At 38.2% G+C, this 11,976-nt stretch overlaps 1 protein-coding gene and 1 pseudogene across 1 annotated transcript in view; one reads left to right on the top strand and one right to left on the bottom strand.

The window, feature by feature from the left end:
* The window catches only part of PLCZ1 (phospholipase C zeta 1), a 47,910-nt gene extending 42,508 nt beyond the window's left edge, over positions 1 to 5,402 (top strand). The window contains exons 11-12 of the mRNA XM_007126979.3: positions 4,427 to 4,576; positions 5,317 to 5,402. Coding sequence (XP_007127041.2) covers positions 4,427 to 4,576; positions 5,317 to 5,402 — 236 coding nt within the window. The remainder of the gene's footprint in view (positions 1 to 4,426; positions 4,577 to 5,316) is intronic.
* A 1,373-nt stretch (positions 5,403 to 6,775) lies between these two features.
* Positions 6,776 to 9,997, bottom strand: LOC102987871 (ADP-sugar pyrophosphatase-like; annotated as a pseudogene).
* Between the last annotated feature and the right edge of the window lie 1,979 nt (positions 9,998 to 11,976).

The raw sequence follows: 11,976 nt of genomic DNA, 5'->3' as shown, positions 1-11,976 counted from the left end.
CCCACTTGATCATGGTGTATGATCCTTTTAATGTGCTGTTGCATTCTGTTTGCTAGTATTTTTTTGATGATTTTTGCATCTATGCTCATCAGGGATATTGGCCTGTAGTTTTCTTTCTTTGTGACATCTTTGTCTGGTTTTGTTATCAGGGTGACGGTGGCCTCGTAGTATGAGTTTGGGAGTGTTCCTCCCTCTGTTATATTTTGGAAGAGTTTGAGGAGGATAGGTGTTAGCTCTTCTCTAAATGTTTGATAGAATTTGCCTGTGAAGCCATCTGGTCCTGGGCTTTTGTTTGTTTAAGATTTTTAATCACAGTTACAGTTTCAGTGCTTGTGATGGGTCTGTTCATATTTTCTATTTCTTCCTGGTTCAGTCTTGGAAGGTTGTGCTTTTCTAAGAATTTGTCCTTTTCTTCCAGGTTGTCCATTGTTTTGGCATACACTTGTTTGTAGTAATCTCTCATGACCCTTTGTATTTCCGCAGTGTCAGTTGTTACTTCTCCTTTTTCATGCCTAATTCTATTGATTTGAGTCTTCTCCCTTTTTTTCTTGAGTCTGGCTAATGGTTTATCATTTTGTTTATCTTCTCAAGTAAGCAGCTTTTAGTTTTATTGATCTTTGCTATTGTTTCCTTCATTTCTTTTTCATTTCCTTCTGACCTGGTCTTCATGATTTCTTTCCTTCTGCTAACTCTGTGGTATTTTTGTTCTTCTTTCTCAATTGCTTTAGGTGTAAGGTTAGGTTGTTTATTTGAGATGTTTCTTGTTTCTTGAAGTAGGATTGTATTGCTATAAACTTCCGTCTTAGAACTGCTTTTGCTGCATCCCACAGGTTTTAAGTCATCGTGTTTTCATTGTCATTTGTTTCTAGGTGATTTTTGATTTCTTCAACAATCTCTTGGTTATTAAGTAGTGTATTGTTTAGGATCCATGTGTCTGTATTTTTATAGATTTTTTTCCTGTAATTGATATCTAGTCTCATAGCGTTGTGGTTGGAAACGATACTTGATACGATTTCAATTTTCTTAAATTTAACAAAGCTTGATTTGTGACCCAAGATATGATCTATCCTGGAGAATGTTCCATGAGCACTTGAGAAGAAAGTGTATTCTGTTGTTTTTGGATGGAATGTCCTATAAATATCAAGTAAGTCCATCTTGTTTAATGTATCATTTAAAGCTTGTGTTTCCTTATTTATTTTCATTTTGGATGATCTGTCCATTGGTGAGAGTGGGGTGCTAAAGTCCCTACTATGATTGTGTTACTGTCGATTTCCCCTTTTATGGCTGTTAGTATTTTCCTTATATATTGAGATGCTCCTATGTTGGGTGCATAGATATTTACAACTGTTATATCTTCTTCTTGTATTCATCCCTTGATCATTATGGAGTGTCCTTCTTTGTCTCTTATAGTAGTTTATTTTAAAGTCTATTTTTTCTGATATGAGAATTGCTACTCCAGCTTTCTTTTGATTTCCTTTTGCATGGAATATCTTTTTCCATCCCCTCACTTTCAGTCTGTATGTGTCCCTAGGTCTGAAGTGGGTCTCTTGTAGACAGCATATACCCAGGTCTTGTTTTTTTATTCATTTAGCCAGTCTGTGTCTTTTGGTTGGAGCATTTAATCCATTTACATTTAAGGTAATTATTGATATGAATGTTCCTATTACCATTTTCTTAATTGTTTTGGATTTCTTATTGTAGGTCTTTTCCTTCTCCTGTGTTTCCTGACTAGAGAAGTTCCATTAGCATTTGTTGTAAAGCTGGTGTGGTGGTGCTGAATTCTCTTAGCTTTTGCTTGTCTCTAAAGGTTTTAATTTGTCTGTCGAATCTGAATGAGATCCTTGCTGGGTAGAGTAATCTTGGTTGTAGGTTTTTCCCTTTCATCACTTTAAATATGTCCTGCCACTCTCTTCTGACTTGCAGAGTTTCTGCTGAAAGATCAGCTGTTAACCTTTTTGGGATTCCCTTGTAAGTTTTTGGTTTTTTTCCCTTGCTGCTTTTAATATTTTTCTTTGTAATTAACTTGTGATAGCTTGATTAATATGTGTCTTGACGTGTTTCTCCTTGCATTTATCCTGTATGGGGCTATTCGTGCTTCCTGGACTTGATTATCTCCTTTCCCGTATTAGGGAATTTTTCAAATATAATCTCTTCAAATATTTTCTCAGTCCCTTTCTTTTTCTCTTCTTCTGGGACCCCTATAATTTGAATGTTGGTGCGTTTAAGGTTGTCCCAGAGGACTCTGAGATTGTCCTCAATTCTTTTCATTCTTTTTTCTTTATTCTGCTCTGCAGTAGTTATTTCCACTGTTTTATCTTCCAGGTCACTTATCCGTTATTCTGCCTCAGTTATTCTGCTATTGATTCCTTCTAGAGAATTTTTAATTTCATTTCTTGTGTTGTTCATCATTGTTTGTTTGCTCTTTAGTTCTTCTAAGTCCTTGTTAAATGTTTCTTGTATTTTCTCCATTCTATTTCCACAATATGGATCATCTTTATTATCATTATTCCGAATTCTTTTTCAGGTAGACTGCCTATTTCCTCTTCATTTGTTTGGTCTGGTGGGTTTTTACCTTGCTCCTTCATCTGCTCTGTATTTCCCTGTCTTCTTATTTTGCTTAACTTACTGTGTTTGGGATCTCCTTTTGCAGCCTGCAGGTTTGTAGTTTCCATTGTTTTTGTGTCTGCCCGTGGGTAAGGTAGGTTCAGTGGGTTGTGTATGCTTCCCAGTGGAGGGGAGTGGTGCCTGTGTTCTGCTGGATGAGGCTGGATCTTGTCTTTCTGGTGGGCAGGACCATGTCCGGTGGTGAGTTTTGGGGTGTCTGTGAACTTATTATGATTTTAGGCAGCCTCTCTGCTAATGGGTGGGTTTGTGTTTCTTTCTTGCTAGTAGTTTGGCATAGGGTGTCCTGCACTGTAGCTTGCTGGTCGTTGAGTGCAGCTGAGTCTTGACGTTGAGATGGAGATCCCTTGGAGATTTTCACCGCTTAATATTATATGGAGCTGGGAGGTCTCTGGTGGACCAATGTCCTGACCTTGGCTCTCCCACCTCAGAGGCACAGGCCTGACACCCTGCCAGAGCACCGACCCTGTCCACCACACGGCTCAGAATAAAAGGGAAAATGAAAGAAAGAAAGAAAGAAAGAAAAATAAAATAAAATAAGGTTATTACAATAAAAAATAAAAAATAATTGTTAAAAAAATTTTTAAAGTAATTTTAAAAAAAGAAAGAAAGAAAGAAAAAAGAGAGCCACCAAACCAAAAAACAAGTCCCCCAGTGATAACAAGTGCTAAAAACTATACTAAAAAAAAAAAAAAAGGACAGACAGAACCCTAGGACAAATGGTAAAAGCAAAGCTATACAGACAAAATCACACACAGAAGCATACACATACACACTCACAAAAAGAGAAAAAGAAAAAATATATATATATGTCATTGATCCCAAAGTCCACTGCCTCAATTTGGGATGATTTGTTGTCTATTCATGTATTGCATAGATGCAGGGTACATCAAGTGGATTGTGCAGATTTAATCTGCTGTTCCTGAGGCTGCTGGGAGAGATTTCCCTTTCTCTTCTTTGTTCGCACAGCTCCTGGGGTTCAGCTTTGGATTTGGCCCTGCCTCTGCGTGTAGGTCGCCTGAGTGTGTCTGTTCGCTTTTGGGAGGTCTGAGGTCTTCTGCCAGCGTTCAGTAGGTGTTCTATAGGAGCAGTTCCACATGTAGATGTATTTCTGATATATTTTGGGGAGGAAGGTGATCTCTAGTCTTACTCTTCTGCCATCTTGAAGCTCCTCCTTGACTTTGGATTTTAAAATGAGCAGTTAGTCAAAAGAAGGTTCAGGAGCTGACTTGAGAGCAAACATTAGTGAGCTCTCATTCCAACAACTGTCTCTAGAGCTCTTCTCATAATAGGACCTGATATAGAAAAATGATGTTATATAACTTCCTCATGTCTCAATTTCTTTGTTAATAAAATGCTGGAACACAACAGTCATATTGTATGATAGTGAAACGTTTCCATTCTGAAATCTGACTCCATTTGTTTGACTTCCTGCCCGAGCACTTAATGGCTATTTATGTGAAACCCTTCGGAGCTTATGTAACATCTTTGTGGCTCAGTTTTCTCATCTGTAAATGTGGATAGAAATAACCCTCATAGGGTTTTTGTGAGGATTAAATGAGATTATCTGCTTAAAGTTTTTAGAATATTGCCCAGAAATTGTAGACACCTAATGTGTTATTATTGTCATTATTATTCCTTTCTCATTGGGTGCATTAAAAATGTAAGTGCTTTAAACCCTAAGCTTTTATTATTACTATTAAAAGTGTTGAAAATAAGAATTTTAGAGAACAGATATTATGCATTTTTCTCTAGGGATGGTGTTTGATTTCTTTTTGGTTGTATCTCTTTCTTTATATTTCAGCTTTTAGTCCAAGATGGAATGAAACATTCACATTTATTATTCAGGTGCCAGAATTGGCATTGATACGTTTTGTTGTTGAAAATCAAGGTTTAATATCTGGAAATGAATTTCTTGGGCAATATACTCTACCAGTTCTATGCATGAACAAAGGTAATATTCCTAAAAGTAAGATGATTGTGCTAATGTTTATATATAATTGGAGTTTACCAAAGACACGTTTTTATACACCAAATAGCTCTCTCCATGACAGTCAGATGTAAAGGAAAATTTATATATTGACACATATTTTCTCCCAGTGGAATTACAGAAATGTGTTCTGATACAGAAGGTGGGGTTGGGGAGTGGGATTTCTAGGAAGACTAATTGGACATACTTGGCTTGTATGAGAATTTCTCTTCATGGACATAGCTCTCTTGTTTCAGCTAAGAGTAGGCATGACTACTGTGAAGGAATGAAGGATGGGAACTGCACAGAAGGGAGAAGCAGTGAGTCCTTCGTCCCACCTGAGGAGATACTGGAAGCCCAAGGCTCTCTTTTCTTGACTCTTTCCAGGGCTGCCTTGCAGTTACCTTTCAGGGGTGACTTACTCTGTGCTCCCAATTCTATCCTTATTTTTACTTTTCTACCACCATCTGAGATGTACCTAGGAAACAGTCTTTCTGAAGCAGAAGGGTGGTGGCTAATTTTGGAGACGCTGCACTTTGAGGGAGGAGAAGTGTGAGCTGTGTGGTGTTTAGTAGGAAGTCGGAATAGAAACTTCAAATATTTTACTTTGGGGGATAGTCCTAGCTTTTATATGTGCTTACTGTATTATTTCTCAGGAGCGCTACTGGGGCCACTGTTGATTAATTTATTTTTATTGTTCTAATCAAATGTGATTCTTTTTGCAGGTTACCGTCGTGTTCCTCTGTTTTCCAAAATGGGTGAGAGTCTTGAGCCTGCTTCCCTGTTTATTTATGTTTGGTATGTCAGATAGCAACTAATGGTGCCGGACACAGCGTTAGCTGTACATCGCAATAAAACGGCCAGAATGGGTGTCCATATCTTTCTCCTTTTTTTCCAACATAAAGCGAAATAATTATTTTGAGATATTGAGCCAGTGCACTTTTAAATATGCAAAATGGAACAGTGGAAACAAAACAGAAACTTTAGAGGGTCCCGACAGTATGGCATTCTCGTCAGCCAATTTCTTCTGCCCCTCTGCTGCTGAGGCTGCTCTTTCAACTTGCTTGTATCAGGTTTAATTAGTAGAATTTACAAGATGCTAAAATATGTCTGATTGTATAAGATAGGTTGGCAAGTATTTGGCAGTATAAAAGAAATATGAAATCTACGATTGTTTTAATTTCTAGACACCCACTACTGCATATTGTAGTGGGAAGGAATTAGATTCCCAGGTGCTTGGTGCCCTTTTGAATCCTGGAGAGCAATTAGCCCCTGCATTCTCAGACTAATTCTCAGATGCTGTGCACTGGATTGGGTACCCTGTAATTATACAGACATTCTTATGAGTGCATATGATTTTGATTTGCATTCAAACTGCCTCCAGACTCTGTATCTATAAAAAAGATCTACTATGGGGACTTACGTGCTTGGATCTCTGAATGAATTTTCAGTGTCTCTGAATCTGCACTAAATGCACATTGAAGGTTGCCTCTTGGTCAGAGATGAGATTCCTGTGCTGTTTCATATGCTGGGCTTCTCACCATCAGCAGGACTTTGCTTTACTAAATGTCATATGTAGAAGAATATGGTTCATTATTAACTGTTTTTCAAACAACCAGGCATACTAATACTTGTTCTACCACATTGTTGCATGGTAGTGAGATGAAATCACCAGTACAATTTTTGACAAATTAGGGGGCCCTCATAGGTATTTGTTGAAATTAAATCTGAATTTATAACTAAAATAACAAAAACGATTCTTTGTTTGAGATGTTTACTAATGCATTATCAGTTGATGGCCGAAAAAATATACAAAAACATCACATCTACCATGTTTTACTATTATCATGGTTTAGCCTCAGAACTAAATATTTAAAATAAAAATGCCACTGGGAATTCAAATATCCAACCCATAAGGAGTCAGATGTCCCAGATTACGCAGTGCATAGTCATTCAGATCCTTACTCACGGGCTCTCTCTCTGGATTTAAGATTAGGGTACAGTCTTCCCAGAGGGACACACAGCCAGTTCTCAGAGGCCTGCTTCTATTTTGCCAGATTACAGGAGAATCTTTGCTTATTAATTTATTTATATTGCTTTTATTTTATGAAAAAGCTAATTTCAAATCTACATTAAAACTAAGCTGAATACAAACTCTTAGCGAAGGAGGCCTGGTGGTTCTGTTTACAAAAACGTGGCTACTGTCCTTTGGCCTTGAAACTTCAGGAAGGGCCCTTCAAACGGCTTCGTGTTTGCATGTTTCAGTGCCAGAGGGTAGGAATAGACGCTGGTGTCCACTGTCAGATGTTCATCAGCTACCAGAGCATCACGTCTCTTCAGCAGGTCATTCTTTGGTAAGGAAATTACTTCTGCAAAATCCCCATCTCCTGGCTTTGGCTTAGGCCTTACGTGTTCAGCGTCATCTCCATTGATAGTTACTGTCACAATGTGTGTGGTACAATTTGACAAACCTGGATCCATACGTACAGGTGGGGAACATTCAGCAACATCACCCTTATAGCCAGTTTCTTCCTCAGTCTCCCAAAGAGCAGCTGCTTCTGGGCTTTTGTTGTCATCGATGAGACCCATGGGGAATTCAAGGCAGCAGCCTCCCACTGGTGGTTGGAACCGCTTCACCAGAGCGATACATTGGTAAACGAAGGGTTGTTTGCAGCAATGGGGTAACCACCACCCCATCAGCCGACTGCCCTTACGTGGTTGGATGCTTCCCAGTTTCCCAAGTTCTTGTTAGATCAGTAGGATCCCCATAAGTTGTTTTTTTAAGTGTGACCCATTTCAGAAGGATGTTATTTATAATATCTATGTTCAACCTAATAGCAGGTGGGATGTTCAACCCATTAACCCAAGGATTTAACCTTCTCTAAACCCCTAAAGCCTTCTGAAGACCTGGAATTTCATGAGGTTTAAAGACTTTGATCACATGAATTTTGCAAAAAAGTTCATTAATTCTTGCAGCAGGAAAAACTTATATCTCGTTTATACCAATAAGATTTGAAATAAGGAAGGAAAAAGGATGTATTTCCTATTCTCGTTTTTCTTCAGGTACCACTCAAACTCAGCTCACTAACTGTGAAGACAAAATCTATCTTTTTTTAAATATTCCTAATTCACTTGTAGAAAAATAATAGTGTTGATGAGCAGAAGAAAACATAAGAAACAGCTAAAATGAACCCCTGGGCTGTGGTAACAGAAGATCTTTTAACTTTTAAACTCTTAGTTTAAATGTCAGTTCCTCAGGGAAACCATCCACGATCCCCTAGATTAGTTAGGTTACATTCCTTGGTTTTTGTTTCCATACAACTGATTAAAGTGACAGCTAGGAAGTGACTTTGTGCCTTCAGGGAGGCCTTGGTGTTGCTAAGAGCTGGCCTGACACTCACAGTCAGGCCATGGTGTTCATCTGCCAAACCTGAACCGTTTCACATCAGCACCCGACAAGGCTACTCTGTGACCACAGTGGGTAAGGAGAAAAACAGAACCAGTCTGTAATCATGACAGAGCATCTGACAAAAGCATGAATATTGTCCAAACACAAAAGTGCCAAACAGTGCCCAGGAAACATGAATGACTGTCGGATTCTTCACCAACTTCCTTGAACCCTCTCCCAAATCATCTGACACAAGCCTGAATCCAACAGTAAGTCCTTTCACTGAGAAACCCCATGGTTCTTCATTTGTGTCTCCCTCATTGCAATGAAGAATTAACCTATTGTGTGTGTTTCTGGTGGTCTTTGGCTGGAAGGCATTAACATAAACCTGGACTCTTCCTTTTGTTACTCTCATTACCTTGTAGTGATTAGTGACAGGAAAGTTTTATTATGTTGTTAATTTTGACCTTTACTTTTTTTCTGCTTCTGGTTGTTTAGAGCCTCAAATAGAAAACATGCAGAGCGCAATCTAGACTTACCCTGACTTTTGTTTGGGGGATGGTGACCAGGGGAGGCCACTGATGCTGATTGCTGAGACATAAAGTTGCCCTATTTTTGAAAAGAAGAGTGGAGAAACTCCCTGTAGCTGTAAAAAGGAGGTCTTTATTTTAATTTTGGGTAGGGGGGAGTGTATGGTGTTTTTGAGGGATGCAGACACATGCACCCTAGATAGTGCCTCCAGGGGTTCCACTCAAAACCTTTATGCAAATTTCAGGGGTTATTTGGGAGCCACAATGGCAAAAAGCTCATGTTGTGGATTAGGATCCAGAAAATGGAATTGCTTACATTTAGTGAACCCCTTATGGGCTTGAACAATGAACATTTTATTGGGAGAATATATGAACTGAATTCCATTTTTCAGGAGTTATTAAAAGTCCATATTTTGGGGTAATGCATAAGCATTTGTTGAATTACATTTCTTTCAAAGTAATAACCCTCTGGAAATATTTGTATCAGCAAAGAAAACGTTCTTATGATGCATTCTGGATTCTTAGGCCATGACGTTTGAGCCCTCTGTAGTATTCAGAGTTAAGCTTTTTTTACCAGCCACTAGAAATTTTCATTTAAAACATCAAAGGGGTAGGTTAAGGTGGAATTTGAGCTTGTGAAAGATTGGTCTTCTCCGTGTCTTGCATTCTTACACACCAGCTGAGCACGTGGTGGTGATGGTGGTAGTGGTGGGAGTTGGTGTTAAATTCCTTAAAAACCTACACATTTTCAGGGACTGGTGCCCTCTTTCTACTTCCCATTTGTATACAATTTAACTTTCACACTTTCAGTCACTATTCCTATTCTTCTCCCAGGACAGTCCCTTTTCTAACATGAGAGTTCCATCTCTGCAAAGTTAGCAGTGCCTAACATGTGCCTGATAGTAAACAGAAATTAGGGAATTCCCTGGAAGTCCAGTGGTTAAGAATCCCCACTTTCACTGCTGAGGGCCCAACCGGGTTGAGGAGCTAAGATCCAGCAAGCTGCATGGCAGAGCCTAAATAAATAAACAAACAAATAAATAAACAAATAGAAAATAACCTAAATCCTTGCAGCAATCCTACATTTTATTGTTAATGTAACAGGCTCAGAAACATTGAGTTGCCTAAGGTCTATAGTAAATGACAGAAACACGGTTATTGACCCAAGGCAATGAGGAAAATAAAAAGTTGATTAAGTTACACAATATACAAAAATTAGCTCAAATGGATATTAGACTTAAATGTTGAATGATAGTGTTTACCAGTTTATTTGCTGTTTTTTGTGGAGGGATAGATCTTTGGAGTTTCCTACTCCATCATTTTTGCTGATGTCATTTTCCACCAATATTATTAACATACTCAATTAGTATAATACTTTTATTACAATGAATGAACCAATATTGCTACATTATTATTAACTGAAGTCCATACTTTATTCACATTTCCTTACCTTTTACCTAATGTCACTTTTCTGTTCCTGGGTCCCATCTACGATTCACATTACACTTACTAGTCATATTTCCCGAGGCTGCTCTTGGTTGTGACAGTTTCTCACACATTTCTTTGTTTGTGATGAACTTGATGGTTTTGAGAACTACTAGTCATGTACTTGGTAGAATGTCTGTCAGTTGGGTTTGAATGATGCTTTTCTCACGATTAGACCAAGGCTACAAGTTTTTGGAAGGAAGACTTCAGAGGTAAAGTGCCACTTTCATAAAATCTTATCAAAGGTGCATTCTATCAACATGACTTTTCACTTGATATGGACCTTTATTACCTGATTGAAGTAGAGTTTGTCAAGTTTCTCCTCTGTAAAGTTCTGTTTTCCCTGCTTTTCATGCTATACTCTGTGGGAGGAAGTCACTATGTGCAGCCCACGCTTAAAGAGTTGGTAGTTACGTTTTACCTTCTAGAAGGCAGAGTATCTATATAAATTGTTTGGAATTCTTCTACATGGTAGATTCAAGCCTCCCCCCCATTTATTTATTTAATCAGTCATTTATATCAGTATGGGTTTATGGATAACTACTTTATACTTTGAATTATAATCTAATACTCCTTGCCCAACTTGGTCCAGCCTTGATCAGTGAGAGCTCTTCCAGTTGGCACCTGTGTCCTAGGGAATATTTTTCACCCCCATCGCTTCATTTGTTTTACTTGGAGGATCACTGGCAGCATATTCCTTACCTGAAGTTGCAGTTGACATATGTGAACAGTAAGAGTCTAGCGATAATTAATATTTTTGCCATCTGATCTTCAAAACACTTTCATATCTCACTTTTAAAACTTCCCAAGTCTTGAATAGTATTTTCTTCAGTTAAAGTCTTTTTTTTCTGATGACATGAGGTTAGTTAGGCTTTGGTATTTTTTTCCCTCTTATTGTTTCCATATTCTTTTCAGATCGTTTGAGCTGTATTTCTGACTTTTTACTCAGCTTCATCTTTTGGTCTCTTTACTTCCATAGCTCACATAGGATAACATTGTTTCCTGGACCTGAGTGCCTTTTTTACTTTTCCTTTCCCTTTGCTCTCTGGTCCAGGCATTTGTTTTTCTTTCGACTCTCAAAGTTTTGTCTTGAGAAAGATGAAGTCAGTGAATTCTATGTTTGTTCCACATCCCTTGTTCAAACAAGCCTTGACCATCTTATCTTCTTGAGTGGGTTAGTCCCACCTAAAAGATAATATTCCTTTCAGACCAATGTTTGCTCCATACCAAGTCTTGACCTGTAACCATCCTGACTGATTTCCCTTCAGTAAGTCCTCTCTGTTTCATTTTCCCTTAGAGTACCAGTTCCAGAGATTTTCCAAATATGTTTCCCTAGACCCCCTTGGCAATACTTCTGTTCCATTGAAAGTTACATAATAATTCTTGGAGTCTTTTACACCTGTTTTCCTGGGTTTCCCTCCCAAATATGACCAGATTTTCTTAATCACTTAATCACTCTGTCTCAGTTTTTAAGGGATGGTTTCCCAGTTGTTCTTACAAAATGCTGCTGCTTTATGAGGAATCTTTTAAAATTTTTCTAATTTTAGTTCTCTCCAGGATGTCATTATATCTGCTCTCCAAAGCCTTTCCTTTTTTTATCTGATTGATTTTTTTTAGGTACCCGTCCTCCCTTCTGAACTAGTAACAACTGAAATGTATTGCCCTTTTCTGTTACCTTTTTCAAGAGAAACTGGATTTAAGTCCATCACCTTTTTAACTTTGTAGTTCTTTCTCCTGGCTCTTAACATCTCATTTCCCCTTCATATCTGCCCCGCTTATGTTGTAAGATCCCAATATTTCTTTCAAGGAAATATCATTCTCATTACTACTCTGTTTGACGTCTTTTATTTTATTTTCCTTCTTCTACTACTTTTGTTCTGATGGTAAGAAATTCCAGTTCCTTCTTGATTCCTGGGGTAAATCAGAATTTCAGAGCCAGAGTCTGATGGGCACAGACCTTTAAATTGCTTTCCCAGTTTTGG

This window comes from Physeter macrocephalus, chromosome 6 (genome assembly GCF_002837175.3).
Source record: "Physeter macrocephalus isolate SW-GA chromosome 6, ASM283717v5, whole genome shotgun sequence".
In the NCBI taxonomy this organism is placed as follows: Eukaryota; Metazoa; Chordata; class Mammalia; order Artiodactyla; family Physeteridae; genus Physeter; species Physeter macrocephalus.
This window is presented reverse-complemented; position numbering and strand designations above follow the sequence as displayed.